Raw genomic sequence first — 15,861 nt, 5'->3', positions numbered from 1 at the left:
AAAACGGAATTTTGGGAGGGAAAAAAATGGAATTTTTTAGGAAACACAGAATTTCAGGAAAATAAATTCCAACATTTTGGGAAAAAATTTGAATTTTCGGGGGTGAAAAATGAAATTTTGGGGAAACATCCAAAATTTGGAGGGGAAAAAATGGAATTTTGGATTGAAAAATGAATTTTTGGAAGAAAAAGGGAATTTTGGGAGGAAAAGATGGAATTTTTTTTAGAGATTAAAAAAATGGAATTTTGGGAAAAAAAAAAAAACCAACAAAATTTTGGGGAGAAAATTCGAATTTCAGGAGGAAAAAATGGAATTTTTGGGGGGAAAAGCCCAATATTTTTGGTGGCAAAAATTGAATTTTAGAAGGAAAAAAAGAGGGATTTTAACGGAAAAAAATGATTTTAAGGTGGAAATAAAAATATTTTTTGAAAATTCAGGGGTTTTGGTGGAAAATTTGTGGTTTTTAAGGAATAAAAAGAGTTTTGGGAGCAAAAAATGGGAATTTCGGGGAAAAAAAGGTAAATTTTGGAGAAAAAAAATTTGAGTTTTTGAGAAAATTCTTGAATTTGGGGTGGAAAATTCCAAAGTTGGGCCAAAAAAAGTCAAATTGGGGATGAAAAAATTAAAATAATTCAATTTAATTTATTTTCGGGTTAAAAGTTTTGATATTCAAGCAAAAATTTTAGGTTTGAAGAAAAAATTCCGAATTTTTGGGCCAAAATTCTCAAATTGGAGGTCTGAAATTCTCAATTTTTGGTAAAAAAATTAAATTTTGCATTGAAAAATTTAATTCTGGGTAAAAAAATTAAATTTGGGTCAAAAATTCACAGTTTGGCTTCAAAAACCTCAATTTTGGTTCCAACTTCCTTCATTTGTTGCCGAAATTCCCCAAATTTTTTGGGGAGAAAATGTTGATTTTCGGTCCAAATTGTCAATTTTGTGTTAAAAAATGAAAATTTTTCGTCAAAAATTTCAATTCCGGGTGAAAAATTCTGAATTTTGTGTCCAAACAATTTTGCCTTGGTGTTCAAAATTTCACAATTTTCGATCCAAAATTTCATTTTTTTGGCTCCAAAATTTCACAATTTTGGGTTAAAAAACAAAACAAAACAAAACACAAATCTCCCGAGACAAAAATTTTAAATTTTAGTACAAAATTTCAATGTTGGGTTAAAAACCGAAAATTTTGGATGAAAAAATTTCCCAATTTGGGGCAAAAAAATTTCCAATTCTGGGGCGGAAGAATTTTCAATTTTGGGCGAAAAAATTTCCAGTTTTGGGTGAAACAATTTCTAATTTTGGGCGAAAAAAATTCTAATTTTGGGCGAAAAAATTTCCAATTTTGGGCAAAAAAAATTCTAATTTTGGGGCGGAAAAATTTTCAATTTTGGGCGAAAAAATTTCCAGTTTTGGGTGAAACAATTTCCAATTTTGGGCGAAACAATTTCCAATTTTGGGTGAAAAAAATTCTAATTTTGGGCAAAAAATTCCCAATTTTGGGCGAAAAAAATTCTAATTTTGGGTGGAAAAATTTTCAATTTTGGGCGAAAAAATTTCTAATTTTGGGCGAAAAAATTTCCAATATTGGGCGAAATAATTTTCAGTTTTGGGCAAAAAAATTCCTAATTTTGGGCGGAAAAAAATTCCAATTTTGGGTGAAAAAATTTCTAATTTTGGGGCGGAAAAATTTCCAATTTTGGGCGAAACAATTCACAATTTGGGGTCGAAAATTGGAATTTTTCGCCCGGAATTCCCGATTTTTCGCCCGGAATTCCCGGGAATTTTTTTCCCCCGGGCGTGGTTGTGACGTCATCGCCGCCCGCTCCCTCCCCAGCCAATCCCGCGCCGCCGTCGCACAAAGTGGGCGTGGCCTTTTTTTGGGCTGGGTTTTTATTGGTCGGTGCCGGAATTCGGGGGGAGGGCGTGTCCGGGGTGGGGGAGGGGCCTCACCAGCCCTGGCTGCCCCCGGGGGCCCCGCCCGGGGGTGGGGGAGGGGCGGGGGCGGGGGAGGGGCAGCCGGAACCTGCGGGGGGGAGGGGAGGGGTCAAAGGGTGGCCCCTCCCCCACATGGAAAGCCCCTCCCCCTTAGGCCCCTCCCCCACCCCTTTAGCCCCTCCCCCTTAGGCCCCTCCCCCACTCCTTTAGCCCCTCCCCCACACCTTTAGCCCCTCCCCTTAGGTCCCTCCCCCACCCCTTTAGCCCCTCCCCCTTTAGCCCCTCCCCCACTGACCACGCCCCCTTTAGCCACGCCCCCACCGCTCCCTAGTGCCCCCTACTGGCCGCAAACCCTTCCTCAGTTTCCCCCCCGAGTGACCAATGAGTGACCAATGAGTGACCCTGAGTGACCAATGAGTGACCAATGAGTGACCAATGAGTGACCAATGAGTGACCCTGAGTGACCAATGAGTGACCAATGAGTGACCAATGAGTGATCAATGAGTGACCCTGAGTGATCAATGACTGACCAATGAGTGACCAATGAGTGACCATGAGTGACCAATGAGTGACCCTGAGTGACCAATGAGTGACCAATGAGTGACCCTGAGTGACCAATGAGTGACCAATGAGTGACCACTGAGTGACCAATGAGTGACCAATGAGTGACCAATGAGTGGCCCTGAGTGACCCCTGACCCCACCCCCATTAGCCACGCCCCCATCCCCTTTGGCCACGCCCCCTCCGCTCTCTCCCGCCCCCTACTGGCCGCAAACCCTTCCTCAGTTTCCCCCCCGAGTGACCACTGAGTGACCAATGAGTGACCCCGAGTGACCCCTGGGTGACCCCCGGCTGACCCCTGACCCCGGCTGACCCCTGCCCCCACCTGGCCGGGGGGCGGGGCCGTGCACCCGCAGGTGGTCGCCGACGTAGGCGGCGCTCAGCAGCTTCCCGCAGACGTGGCACGGCACCTTGTCCTCGTGGCGCGCCGCGTGCGCCCGCAGCCGGTCCCGCGTGGCGAACGCCGCCTCGCACCGCTGCGGGGTCACGCCGGGGTCACGCCGGGGTCATTCGGGGGGTCAGGGGTCATTTGAGGGTCATTCGGGCAGTCAAAAGGGCATTTGAAGGGTTAAAAAGTCATTTAGGGGTGGTTTGGGTGGTCAAAGGGTCATTCCGGGGTGGTTTGGGGTCACTTGGAGGGTCCAGGGGTCAGTCGAGGGGTCAAGGGGTCACTCGGAGGGTCAAGGGGTCAGCCAGGGGTCATTTGGGGGATCAGGGGTCAGCCAGGGGTCATTTGGGGGATCAGGGGTCAGCCAGGGGTCATTTGGGCAGTCAAAAGGTCATTTGAGGGGTTAAAAAGTCGTTTCAGAGCGGTCAAAGGGTCATTCAGGGGTGGTTTGGAGGGTCCAGGGGTCAGTCGAGGGGTCAAGGGGTCAGTCAGGGGTCATTCGGGGGGTCAGGGGTCATTTGAGGGTCATTCGGGCAGTCAAAAGGGCATTTGAAGGGTTAAAAAGTCCTTTAGGGGTGGTTTGGGTGGTCAAAGGGTCATTCAGGGGTCACTTGGAGGGTCCAGGGGTCAGTCTAGGGGTCAAGGGGTCACTCGGGGGGTCAAGGGGTCAGCCAGGGGTCATTTGGGCAGTCAAAAGGGCATTTCAAGGGTTAAAAAGTCCTTTAGGGGTGGTTTGGGTGGTCAAAGGGTCATTCCGGGGTGGTTTGGGGTCACTTGGAGGGTCCAGGGGTCAGTCGAGGGGTCAAGGGGTCACTCGGGGGGTCAAGGGGTCAGTCCGGGGTCATTCGGGGGGTCGGGGGTCATTTGAGGGTCATTTGGGGGTCATTTGGGCAGTCAAAAGGGCATTTGAAGGGTTAAAAAGTCATTTAGGGGCGGTCAAAGGGTCATCCAGGGGTCACTTGTCACTTGGACGGTCCAGGGGTCAGTCGAGGGGTCAAGCGGTCACTCCAGGGTCAGCCCGGGGTCACTCAGGGGGTCAGGGGTCATTTGAGGGTCATTCGGGGGTCATTTGGGCAGTCAAAAGGGCGTTTCAAGGGTTAAAAAGTCCTTTAGGGGTGGTTTGGGTGGTCAAAGGGTCATTCAGGGGTCACTTGGAGGGTCCAGGGGTCAGTCTAGGGGTCAAGGGGTCACTCGGGGGGTCAAGAGGTCAGCCAGGGGTCATTTGGGCAGTCAAAAGGGCATTTCAAGGGTTAAAAAGTCCTTTAGGGGTGGTTTGGGCGGTCAAAGGGTCATCCAGGGGCCATTTGGAGGGTCAAGAGGTCAGTCAGGTGGTCAAGGGGTCAGCCAAGAGGTTAGTCGAGGGGTCAAGGGGTCACTCAGGGGTCAGGGGGTCAGTCAGGGGTCACTTGGGGGGGTCAAGAGGTCAGTGGGTGTGGTCAGTGGTCAGTTGGTGTGGCCAGTGGTCAGTGGGTGTGGTCAGAGGTTAGTGGGTGTGGTCAGGGGTCAGAGGTCAAAGGTCAGAGGTCAGGGGTCATTGCTCACCTGGCACTTGAACGGCCGCTCGGTGGAGTGAACCTGCCGGACGTGGCTGTTGAGGTGGTCCGGCCTGAGGAGTGACCAGAGTGACCAGAGTGACCAATGAGTGACCAGAGTGACCCTTAGTGACCAATGAGTGACCCTGAGTGACCCTGAGTGACCCTGAGTGACCAATGAGTGACCAATGAGTGACCAATGAGTGACCAATGAGTGACCAATGAGTGACCAATGAGTGACCCTGAGTGACCAATGAGTGACCCTGAGTGACCCTGAGTGACCCTGAGTGACCACCAAGACCCTCCATGACCACAACCCAACGATGACCCCAAACCCCACCAAGACCCACCATGTCCCAATGACCCAACAATGACCCAGTAACCACCGTGACCCATGACCAAGACCCAACCATGACCCAACCATGACCCAATGACCACCATGACCCAACAATGACCCCAAACCCAACCATGACCAAGACCCAACCATGACCCAACCAAGACCCAACCATGACCCAATGACCACCGTGACCAAGACCCAATGACCACCATGACCCAACAATGACCCCAAATCCAATCACGACCCAATGACCACCATGACCCTACCATGACCCAACAACCACAATGACCCAACCATGACCCAAGGATGACCCCAAACCCAACCATGACCAAGACCCTCCACGACCAAGACCCAACCATGACCCCAAACCCCAAGACCCACCCATGACCCAACGACCACCATGACCCAACAATGACCCCAAACCCAACCATGACCAAGACCCAACAATGACCCAACCATGACCCAACCATGACCCAATGACCACCATGACCCAACCATGGCTATGACCACCATGACCCACCCATGACCCACCCATGACCCAACAATGACCCAACCATGACCCCAAATCCAATCATGACCCAATGACCACCATGACCCAACCATGACCCAACAATAACCCAACCAAGATCCACCGTGACCCAACGACCACCATGACCCAACAATGACCCCAAACCCAACCATGACCAAGACCCACCATGACCCAATGACCACCATGACCAAGACCCAATGACCACCATGAACCATCATGACCCAATGACCACCATGACCCAACAATGACCCCAAACCCAACCATGACCAAGACCCACCATGACCCAATGACCACCATGACCCAACCATGACCAAGACCCACCATGACCCAATGACCACCATGACCCAACCATGACCCAACAATAACCCAACCAAGATCCACCATGACCCAACGACCACCATGACCCAACAATGACCCCAAACCCAACCATGACCAAGTCCCACCATGACCCAATGACCACCATGACCCAACCATGACCCCAAACCCAACCATGACCAAGACCCATCATGACCCAATGACCACCATGACCCAACAATGACCCCAAACCCAACCATGACCAAGACCCACGATGACCCAATGACCACCATGACCCAACAATGATCCCAAACCCAACCATGACCAAGACCCACCATGACCCAACCATGACCCAACAATGACCCCAAACCCAACCATGACCAAGACCCACGATGACCCAATGACCACCATGACCCAACAATGACCCCAAACCCAACCATGACCAAGACCCACCATGACCCAATGACCACCATGACCCAACCATGACCCAACAATGACCCATCAACCACAATGACCCAACAATGACCCCAAACCCAACCATGACCAAGTCCCACCATGACCCAATGACCACCATGACCCAACCATGACCCCAAACCCAACCATGACCAAGACCCATCATGACCCAATGACCACCATGACCCAACAATGACCCCAAACCCAACCATGACCAAGACCCACCATGACCCAATGACCACCATGACCCAACAATGACCCCAAACCCAACCATGACTAAGACCCAACCATGACCCAACGACCACCATGACCCAACAATGACCCCAAACCCAACCATGACCAAGACCCACCATGACCCAACCATGACCAAGACCCTCCATGACCAAGACCCAATGATGACCCCAAACCCCACCAAGACCCAACCAAGACCCAACCAAGACCCAACCACGACCCAACCACGACCCAACCATGACCCAACCACGACCCAACCACGACCCAACCATGACCCAACCATCCCCACCACCCAAGCACGGCCCCACCTGGAGAAGCTCTTGCCGCAGTGCCCACCCAGTGACCACCAAGACCCACCATGACCCAACCATGACCCAACCATGACCCAACGACCACCATGACCCAACAATGACCCCAAACCCAACCATGACCAAGACCCAACCATGACCCAACCATGACCCAACCATGACCCAATGACCACCATGACCAAGACCCAATGACCACCATGACCCAACCATGGCCATGACCACCATGACCCAACCATGACCCAACAATGACCCAACGATGATCCCAAATCCAATCATGACCCAACGACCACCATGACCCAACAATGACCCAATGATGACCCCAAATCCAATCATGACCCAATGACCACCATGACCCTACCGTGACCCAACAACCACAATGACCCAACCATGACCCAAGGATGACCCCAAACCCAACCATGACCAAGACCCACCATGACCCAACAATGACCCAACGACCACCATGACCCAACAATGACCCCAAACCCAACCATGACCAAGACCCACCATGACCCAACAATGACCCAACGACCACCATGACCCAACAATGACCCCAAACCCAACCATGACCAAGACCCACCATGACCCAACCATGACCCAATGACCACCATGACCCAACCATGACCCAACAATAACCCAACCATGACCCAACCATGACCCAACCATGACCTAACCATGACCCAATGACCACCATGACCCAACCATGGCTATGACCACCATGACCCACCCATGACCCACCCATGACCCAACAATGACCCAACCATGACCCCAAATCCAATCATGACCCAATGACCACCATGACCCAACCATGACCCAACAATAACCCAACCAAGACCCACCATGACCCAACGACCACCATGACCAAGACCCAATGACCACCATGAACCATCATGACCCAATGACCACCATGACCCAACCATGACCCCAAACCCAACCATGACCAAGACCCACCATGACCCAATGACCACCATGACCCAACCATGACCCAACAATGACCCATCAACCACAATGACCCAACAATGACCCCAAACCCAACCATGACCAAGTCCCACCATGACCCAATGACCACCATGACCCAACCATGACCCCAAACCCAACCATGACCAAGACCCATCATGACCCAATGACCACCATGACCCAACAATGACCCCAAACCCAACCATGACCAAGACCCACCATGACCCAATGACCACCATGACCCAACAATGACCCCAAACCCAACCATGACCAAGACCCACCATGACCCAATGACCACCATGACCCAACAATGACCCCAAACCCAACCATGACCAAGACCCACCATGACCCAACCATGACCCAACCATGACCCAATGACCACCATGACCAAGACCCAATGACCACCATGACCCTACCATGACCCAACAACCACAATGACCCAACCATGACCCAAGGATGACCCCAAAACCCACCATGACCAAGACCCAATGATGACCCCAAACCCCACCATGACCCAACGACCACCATGACCCAACAATGACCCCAAACCCAACCATGACCAAGACCCAACCATGACCCAACCATGACCCAACCATGACCCAATGACCACCATGACCAAGAACCAATGACCACCATGACCCAACCATGGCCATGACCACCATGACCCAACCATGACCCAACAATGACCCAACGATGACCCCAAATCCAATCATGACCCAATGACCACCATGACCCTACCGTGACCCAACAACCACAATAACCCAACCATGACCCAAGGATGACCCCAAACCCAACCATGACCAAGACCCACCATGACCCAACAATGACCCAACGACCACCATGACCCAACAATGACCCCAAACCCAACCATGACCAAGACCCACCATGACCCAACCATGACCCAATGACCACCATGACCCAACCATGACCCAACAATAACCCAACCATGACCCAACCATGACCCAACCATGACCTAACCATGACCCAATGACCACCATGACCCAACCATGGCTATGACCACCATGACCCACCCATGACCCACCCATGACCCAACAATGACCCAACCATGACCCCAAATCCAATCATGACCCAATGACCACCATGACCCAACCATGACCCAACAATAACCCAACCAAGATCCACCATGACCCAACGACCACCATGACCCAACAATGACCCCAAACCCAACCATGACCAAGACCCACCATGACCCAATGACCACCATGACCAAGACCCAATGACCACCATGAACCATCATGACCCAATGACCACCATGACCCAACAATGACCCCAAACCCAACCATGACCAAGACCCACCATGACCCAACGACCACCATGACCCAACAATGACCCCAAACCCAACCATGACCAAGACCCAACCATGACCCAACGACCACCATGACCCAACCATGACCAAGACCCTCCACGACCAAGACCCAACCATGACCCCAAACCCCACCAAGACCCAACCATGACCCAACCATGACCCAACGACCACCCACCTGGAGAAGCTCTTGCCGCAGTGCCCGCAGGCGTAGGGCTTGTGCGCGTGGCCCTGGTGGGAGCGCACGTGGGCCGCCATGCGGTCCTTGCGCTTGAAGCGCTGCTGGCACACGGGGCACTGGAATGGCCGCTCGTCCGTGTGCGACAGCCGGTGCCGCTTCAGGTGGTAGACGTCGCGGAACGCCTTCCCGCACGTGTCGCACGCGTGGCTCTTCCTCGACGCCGCCGCGCGTTTCGGCGCCGCCGCCGCCGCCGCCGATTGGTCGTTCTCTCCCGCCGGCTCTTGGCGGGGGAGGGGCGGCGGGGTGGGGGAGGGGCGGGGCTCGTGGCCGCGTCTCGGCGCCGCGGCGGCGCCGGCGTTGCCGTGGGTGGCCTGGTGGCGCCGCAGGTTGTAGCCGTTCTTGAACTCCTTGGCGCAGAGGCCGCAGACGTGCGGCGCGCCCTTCTTGCGCGGCGGCGGCGGCGGTGACGTCAGCGGTGACGTCATTGGTGACGTCAGCGGTGACGTCAGCGGTGACGTCACGGCGGCGGGCGCGGCCTCGGGCGGGGGAGGGGGTTTGAGGGGGGAGGGGTCGATGGTGGGAGGGGGAGGGGCGGGGGAAGGGTCCGGGGTGGGAGGGGGAGGGGGGAGGGGCAGGAGGTCGACGGGGAGGGGGGAGGGGGAGGGGGGAGGGGGAGGGGCGGCCTGGGGGGGGAGGGGAGAGAGAGGGGGACCAGTATAAACCAGTATGAACCGGATTGGATTGGTCTGGACCAGTATAAACCAGTATGAGCTGGTTTGGGGGGGTCTGGACCAGTATAAACCAGTATGAACCGGTTGGGGGGGGGTCTGCACCAGTATAAACCAGTATGAACCGGATTGGATTGGTCTGGACCAGTATAAACCAGTATGAACCGGTTTGGGGTGGTCTGGACCAGTATAAACCAGTATGAACCAGTTTGGATTGGTCTGGACCAGTATAAACCAGTATGAACCGGATTGGATTGGTCTGGACCAGTATAAACCAGTATGAACCGGTTTGGATTGGTCTGGACCAGTATAAACCAGTATGAACCGGTTTGGGGGGGTCTGCACCAGTATAAACCAGTATGAACCGGTTTGGGGGGTCTGCACCAGTATAAACCAGTATGAACTGGTAGGGTGGACTGGTTTAGACTGGTATGGGTCACTACGGACCAGTATGGACCAGTATTAATTGGTTTGGGGGATCTGGACCAGTATAAACCAGTATGAACTGGTTTGGGGGGGTCTGGACCAGTATAAACCAGTATGAACCGGTTTGGGGGGGTCTGGACCAGTATAAACCAGTATGAACCAGTTTGGGGTGGTCTGGACCAGTATAAACCAGTATGAACTGGTTTGGGGGGGTCTGGACCAGTATAAACCAGTATGAACTGGTGGGGTGGACTGGTTTAGACTGGTATGGGTCACTACGGACCAGTATGGACCAGTATAAACCAGTTTGGGCTGGTGTGTGGGTTACTATGGGCCAGTATAAACCAGTACAGACCAGTATGGGTCACTACGGACCAGTATAAACCAGTATAAACTGGTGTGGGCTGGTTTAGACTGGTATGGGTCACTTCAGACCAGTATGGACCAGTATAAACCAGTTTGGACTGGTGTGGGTCACTATGGACCAGTATAAACCAGTACAGACCAGAATGAACCAGTATGGTTCACTGTAGACCAGTTTGGACCAGTATAAACCAGTATGGACCAGTAAAGAATGATATAAACCAGTATGGACCAGTTTAGACTGGTATGGGCCAGTATGGACCAGTATAAACCAGTATGAACCAGTTTAGACCAGTATGGACCAGTAAAAACAGCAACAGACCAGTATGTGCTGGTAACAGACCAGTAAAACCAGTATGGACCAGTCACACCAGTAACAGACCAGTAAAACCAGTATGGACCAGTATGGGCTGGTAACAGACCAGTAAAACCAGTATGGACCAGTCACACCAGTAACGGACCAGTAAAACCAGTATGGACCAGTATGGGCTGGTAACGGACCAGCCAAACCAGTATGGACCAGTCACACCAGTAACGGGGGCCAAGGCGGTGTCCCCAGTGCCACCCCCAGTGCTCCCAGTACCACCAGTAACGGCTCCCAGTAACACCAGTAACACCAGTAACGGCTCCCAGTGACACCAGTAACACCAGTAACGGCTCCCAGTGACACCAGTAACACCAGTAACACCAGTAACGGCTCCCAGTAACACCAGTAACACCAGTAACGGCTCCCAGTGACACCAGTAACACCAGTAACACCAGTAACGGCTCCCAGTGACACCAGTAACACCAGTAACACCAGTACCACCAGTAACGGCTCCCAGTGACACCAGTAACACCGGTAACACCAGTAACACCAGTAACGGCTCCCAGTAACACCAGTAACACCAGTAACGGCTCCCAGTACCACCAGTACAAGGCCCCCCCAGTGCTCCCAGTGCTCCCAGTACAGAGCAGCACTGCTTTCCCCATCACTCCCAGTAACACCAGTACCAGCTCCCAGTGCTCCCAGTGCCACCAGTAATGGCTCCCAGTGCTCCCAGTAACGGCTCCCAGTGCTCCCAGTATAAAGCCACACCAGTGTCCCCATCACTCCCAGTGCTCCCAGTGCTCCCAGTATCACCAGTACCACCAGTAACAGCTCCCAGTGCTCCCAGTGCTCCCAGTATCACCAGTACCATCCCCCAGTGCTCCCAGTCCACCCCTCCTCCCCCGCCCCCACCCCCCAGTCCCTCCCAGTGCTCCCAGTATAAAGCCACACCAGTGTCCCCATCGCTCCCAGTCCTCCCAGTATAAAGCCAGACCGGTGACCCCACGGCTCCCAGTGCTCCCAGTAACACCAGTAAGAGCTCCCAGTGCTCCCAGTATAGAGCCACACCGGTGTCTCCATGGCTCCCAGTCCCTCCCAGTGCCACCAGTCACAGCTCCCAGTGCCACCAGTAACCGCCCCCCCAGTGCCACAGGTGCTCCCAGTAACATCCCCCAGCGCTCCCAGTGCTCCCAGTATCACCAGTAACAGCTCCCAGTACCACCAGTACACAGCGACACCAGTGTCCCCATCGCTCCCAGTGCTCCCAGTAACAGCTCCCAGTGCTCCCAGTAACACCAGTAACAGCTCCCAGTGCTCCCAGTATAAAGTCACGCCGGTGTCCCCATCGCTCCCAGTGCTCCCAGTGCTCCCAGTGCTCCCAGTACAGAGCCACACCGGTATCCCCGTCGCTCCCAGTGCTCCCAGTGCCACCAGTAACAGCTCCCATCACTCCCAGTAAGAGCTCCCAGTGCTCCCAGTATAAAGCCGCACCAATGTCCCCATCACTCCCAGTGCTCCCAGTATCACCAGTACCATCCCCCAGTGCTCCCAGTAACACCAGTAACAGCTCCCAGTGCTCCCAGTATAAAGCCACACCAGTGTCCCCATGACTTCCAGTGCTCCCAGTCCCACCAGTACCATCCCCCAGTGCTCCCAGTAACACCAGTACCATCCCCCAGTGCTCCCAGTAACACCAGTAAGTGCTCCCAGTATCACCAGTACCATCCCCCAGTGCTCCCAGTAACACCAGTACCATCTCCCAGTGCTCCCAGTATCACCAGTACCATCCCCCAGTGCTCCCAGTACCATCCCCCAGTGCTCCCAGTGCTCCCAGTAACATCCCCCAGTGCTCCCAGTACCATCCCCCAGTGCTCCCAGTGCTCCCAGTACCATCCCCAGTGCTCCCAGTAAGAGCTCCCAGTGCTCCCAGTACCATCCCCCAGTGCTCCCAGTGCTCCCAGTACCATCCCCCAGTGCTCCCAGTATCACCAGTACCATCCCCCAGTGCTCCCAGTGCTCCCAGTACCATCCCCCAGTGCTCCCAGTATCACCAGTACCATCCCCCAGTGCTCCCAGTACCATCCCCCAGTGCTCCCAGTACCATCCCCCAGTGCTCCCAGTGCTCCCAGTACCACCCCCCAGTGCTCCCAGTCCACCCCTCCTCCCCCGCCCCCACCCCCCCAGTCCCTCCCAGTCCCTCCCAGTCCCTCCCAGTGCTCCCAGTATAAAGCCAGACCGGTGACCCCATCACTCCCAGTGCTCCCAGTATCACCAGTACCATCCCCAGTGCTCCCAGTGCTCCCAGTACCATCCCCCAGTGCTCCCAGTACCATCCCCCAGTGCTCCCAGTGCTCCCAGTACCACCCCCCAGTGCTCCCAGTCCACCCCTCCTCCCCCGCCCCCACCCCCCCAGTCCCTCCCAGTCCCTCCCAGTCCCTCCCAGTGCTCCCAGTCCGAGCCTCCCTCCCCCCTCCCCCACCCCCCGGCCCCTCCCCCCTCCCCCTCCCGCTCCGGCCTCCCCTCCCCCCGCCCCTCCCCCACCTGGAAGATGAAGCTGCTCCAGCTCGCGGGGTCCATCCCGGCCCTGTCGCGACCGAATCGCGACCGGAGCCGCGGCCGGGCGGGGGGAGGGGAGGGGAGGGGGAGGGGAGGGGGCTGCGGTGGGGGAGGGGCGGTGGGGGAGGGGCGGGGGGCTCGGGGGGGGGGGAGGGGGCGAGCGGAGGGATGGGGGGAGGTGGGCGGGGCTTCGGCGGGGCCGGTGGGCGTGGCCGGCGGGCGGGCGCTGATTGGGCGCGGCGCGCCCGCGGCGGGCGCTGATTGGGCGGGGCGCCGCTGGCCACGCCCACCCCCCCCGCGCGCTCCGCTGCCTGCCAGTCAAGCCAGGCCACGCCCACCGCGGCTTTCCCGCCCTGCCGCAAAATGGCGCGGAGCGCCCCGGCGGGAGAGCGCGGCGCTGATTGGTCGGGGGGGAAGAGCCAATCAGCGGCGGCAGCGCGTTGTCATGGCAACCGCGGGGGCGCGGCGCTGATTGGCTGCGCGGCGCCGAGGCCACGCCCACTCATCGATAGCGCCACGCCCTGATTGGTTGATGAATGAGCAATGCGTGTGGCCGCGCCCGGGCGGTGGCCACGCCCACCCCGCGCTAAGCCACGCCCCCTCCCCGGTTTCCCGCCATTTCCGCGCCCCTCAGGGGCCGCCGCCATTTTGAGACCCCCCCAGCCCCTCCCAAAAGGCGCCAAAAGCGCCCAAAATTCACCCAAAAATTTACCCAAAATTCACCCAAAATTCACCCAAAATTCACCCAAAATTCCCCCAAAATTCACCCAAAAATTCATCAAAATTCCCCCAAAATTCACCCCAAATTCACCCCAAATTCCACCAAAAATTCACCCAAAATTCACCCAAAAATTCACCCAAAATTCACCCAAAATTCACCCAAAAATTCACCCAAAAATTCACCCAAATTCCACCAAAAATTCACCCAAAATTCACTCAAAAATTCACCCCAAATTCCACCAAAAATTCACCCAAAATTCACCCAACAATTCACCCAAAATTCACCCAAAATTCACCCAAAAATTCACCCAAAATTCACCCAAAATTCACCCAAAAATTCACCAAAAATTCACCCCAAATTCCACCAAAAATTCACCCAAAATTCACCCAAAAATTCACCCAAAATTCCCCCAAAATTCACCCAAAATTCACCCAAAATTCACCCAAAAATTTACCCAAAAATTCACCCCAAATTCACCCCAAATTCCCCCAAAATTCACCCAAAATTCATCCAAAAATTCACCCAAAAATCCTCAAGAGGATCCCCCAAAAATGGTTTCTATCCCAAAACTTCCTCTTTTCGTGAGGGAAAAAACAACTTTTTCTCACCAAAAAAGAGCATTTTCCCCAAAAATCCACATTTTTGATGTCAAAAATCCACTTTTTTACCCCAAAATCCCCTTTTTTTTTTGTCCCAAAATCGTGATTTTTTCCCCCAGAATCCACATTTCCCCCCCAAAATCTGATTTCCTCCCCCAAAATCTTTATTTCCATCCCCAAAAATTGGCATTTTGTTCCCTCAAATCCCCCTTTTCACCCCAAAGATCCTCATTGATTCCAAAATTTGCTTTTTATTCCCCAAAATTCACATTTTCCTCCAAAAAATCCCATTGTTCGCCTCAAAATTTTTTTCCCTGAAAAATCCTCGCTTTTCTCCCCAAAATTCCATTTTCCCACCCAAAATCCCACGAAAAAATCTCATTTTTTCCACCTAAAATCCACTTTTTTTCTCCCAAAATCCGCCTTTTCTTCCTCAAAAAACAAAAAAAAATCACATTTTGCTCCAAAAATTTCCCTTTTCCACCCAAAAAAGACTGATTTTCCCCAAAAAATCGCTTTTTTCCCCAAAAAAATCCCCAAATTCCCTCAAAATCTATTTTTTTCCCATTTAAAAAAATTCACTTGTTTTCACCTCAAATCCGTCTTTTTATCCCCAAAAAATTCCAAATTTTCTCTCAAAATTGATTTATTCAGCAAAATTTCAGGATTTTTTTTGAATTTTGGGGAATTCGGGAGAATTTTTGGTAAAACTTCTGAATTTTTGGGGGGAATTTGAGGAATTCCAGAGGGAATTTTGGCTGAAATTTGGGAATTTTGGGAGAAAATTGGAGAAATTTAGGAAAAAAATCTGGAGAATTTTCGGGAGAATTCAGGGGAAATCTTTTAATTTTTGGGGAGAATTTTTGAGAATTTTGGGAAAAATTTGGGGAAAAAAATCGATATTTTTTTGGGGGGAATTTGGAGGAATTGTGGGAAATTTTGGAGTGCCCATCCCAATTTTTGGGGGGTTTTAATGAGATTTTTTTTTTTTTTGATAGAAATTATGGGATTTTTGGGGAAATTTTGGGGAAATTTTGGGAAATTTTGGGATTCAGGCCAAGGGGGCGGAGCCTGTGTTTAGCCACGCCCACATTCCTTCCCACTCCCATATTTGTTCATATTTTGGTCATT

General features: G+C 53.0%; 1 protein-coding gene across 1 annotated transcript; it reads right to left on the bottom strand.

Moving 5' to 3' along the window:
- Positions 1–1,878: 1,878 nt before the first annotated feature.
- Positions 1,879–9,577, bottom strand: MAZ (MYC associated zinc finger protein). The gene is made up of 4 exons (XM_077789531.1): positions 9,025–9,577; positions 4,427–4,490; positions 2,822–2,972; positions 1,879–2,023 (listed from the first exon to the last, which is right to left on the bottom strand). Exons 1-4 carry the CDS (start codon positions 9,510–9,512, stop codon positions 1,947–1,949), a joined length of 780 nt encoding a protein of 259 aa, XP_077645657.1. The 5' UTR covers positions 9,513–9,577; the 3' UTR covers positions 1,879–1,946.
- Positions 9,578–15,861: the final 6,284 nt, after the last annotated feature.

This window comes from Lonchura striata, chromosome 35 (assembly GCF_046129695.1).
Source record: "Lonchura striata isolate bLonStr1 chromosome 35, bLonStr1.mat, whole genome shotgun sequence".
NCBI lineage: Eukaryota > Metazoa > Chordata > Aves > Passeriformes > Estrildidae > Lonchura > Lonchura striata.
This window is presented reverse-complemented; position numbering and strand designations above follow the sequence as displayed.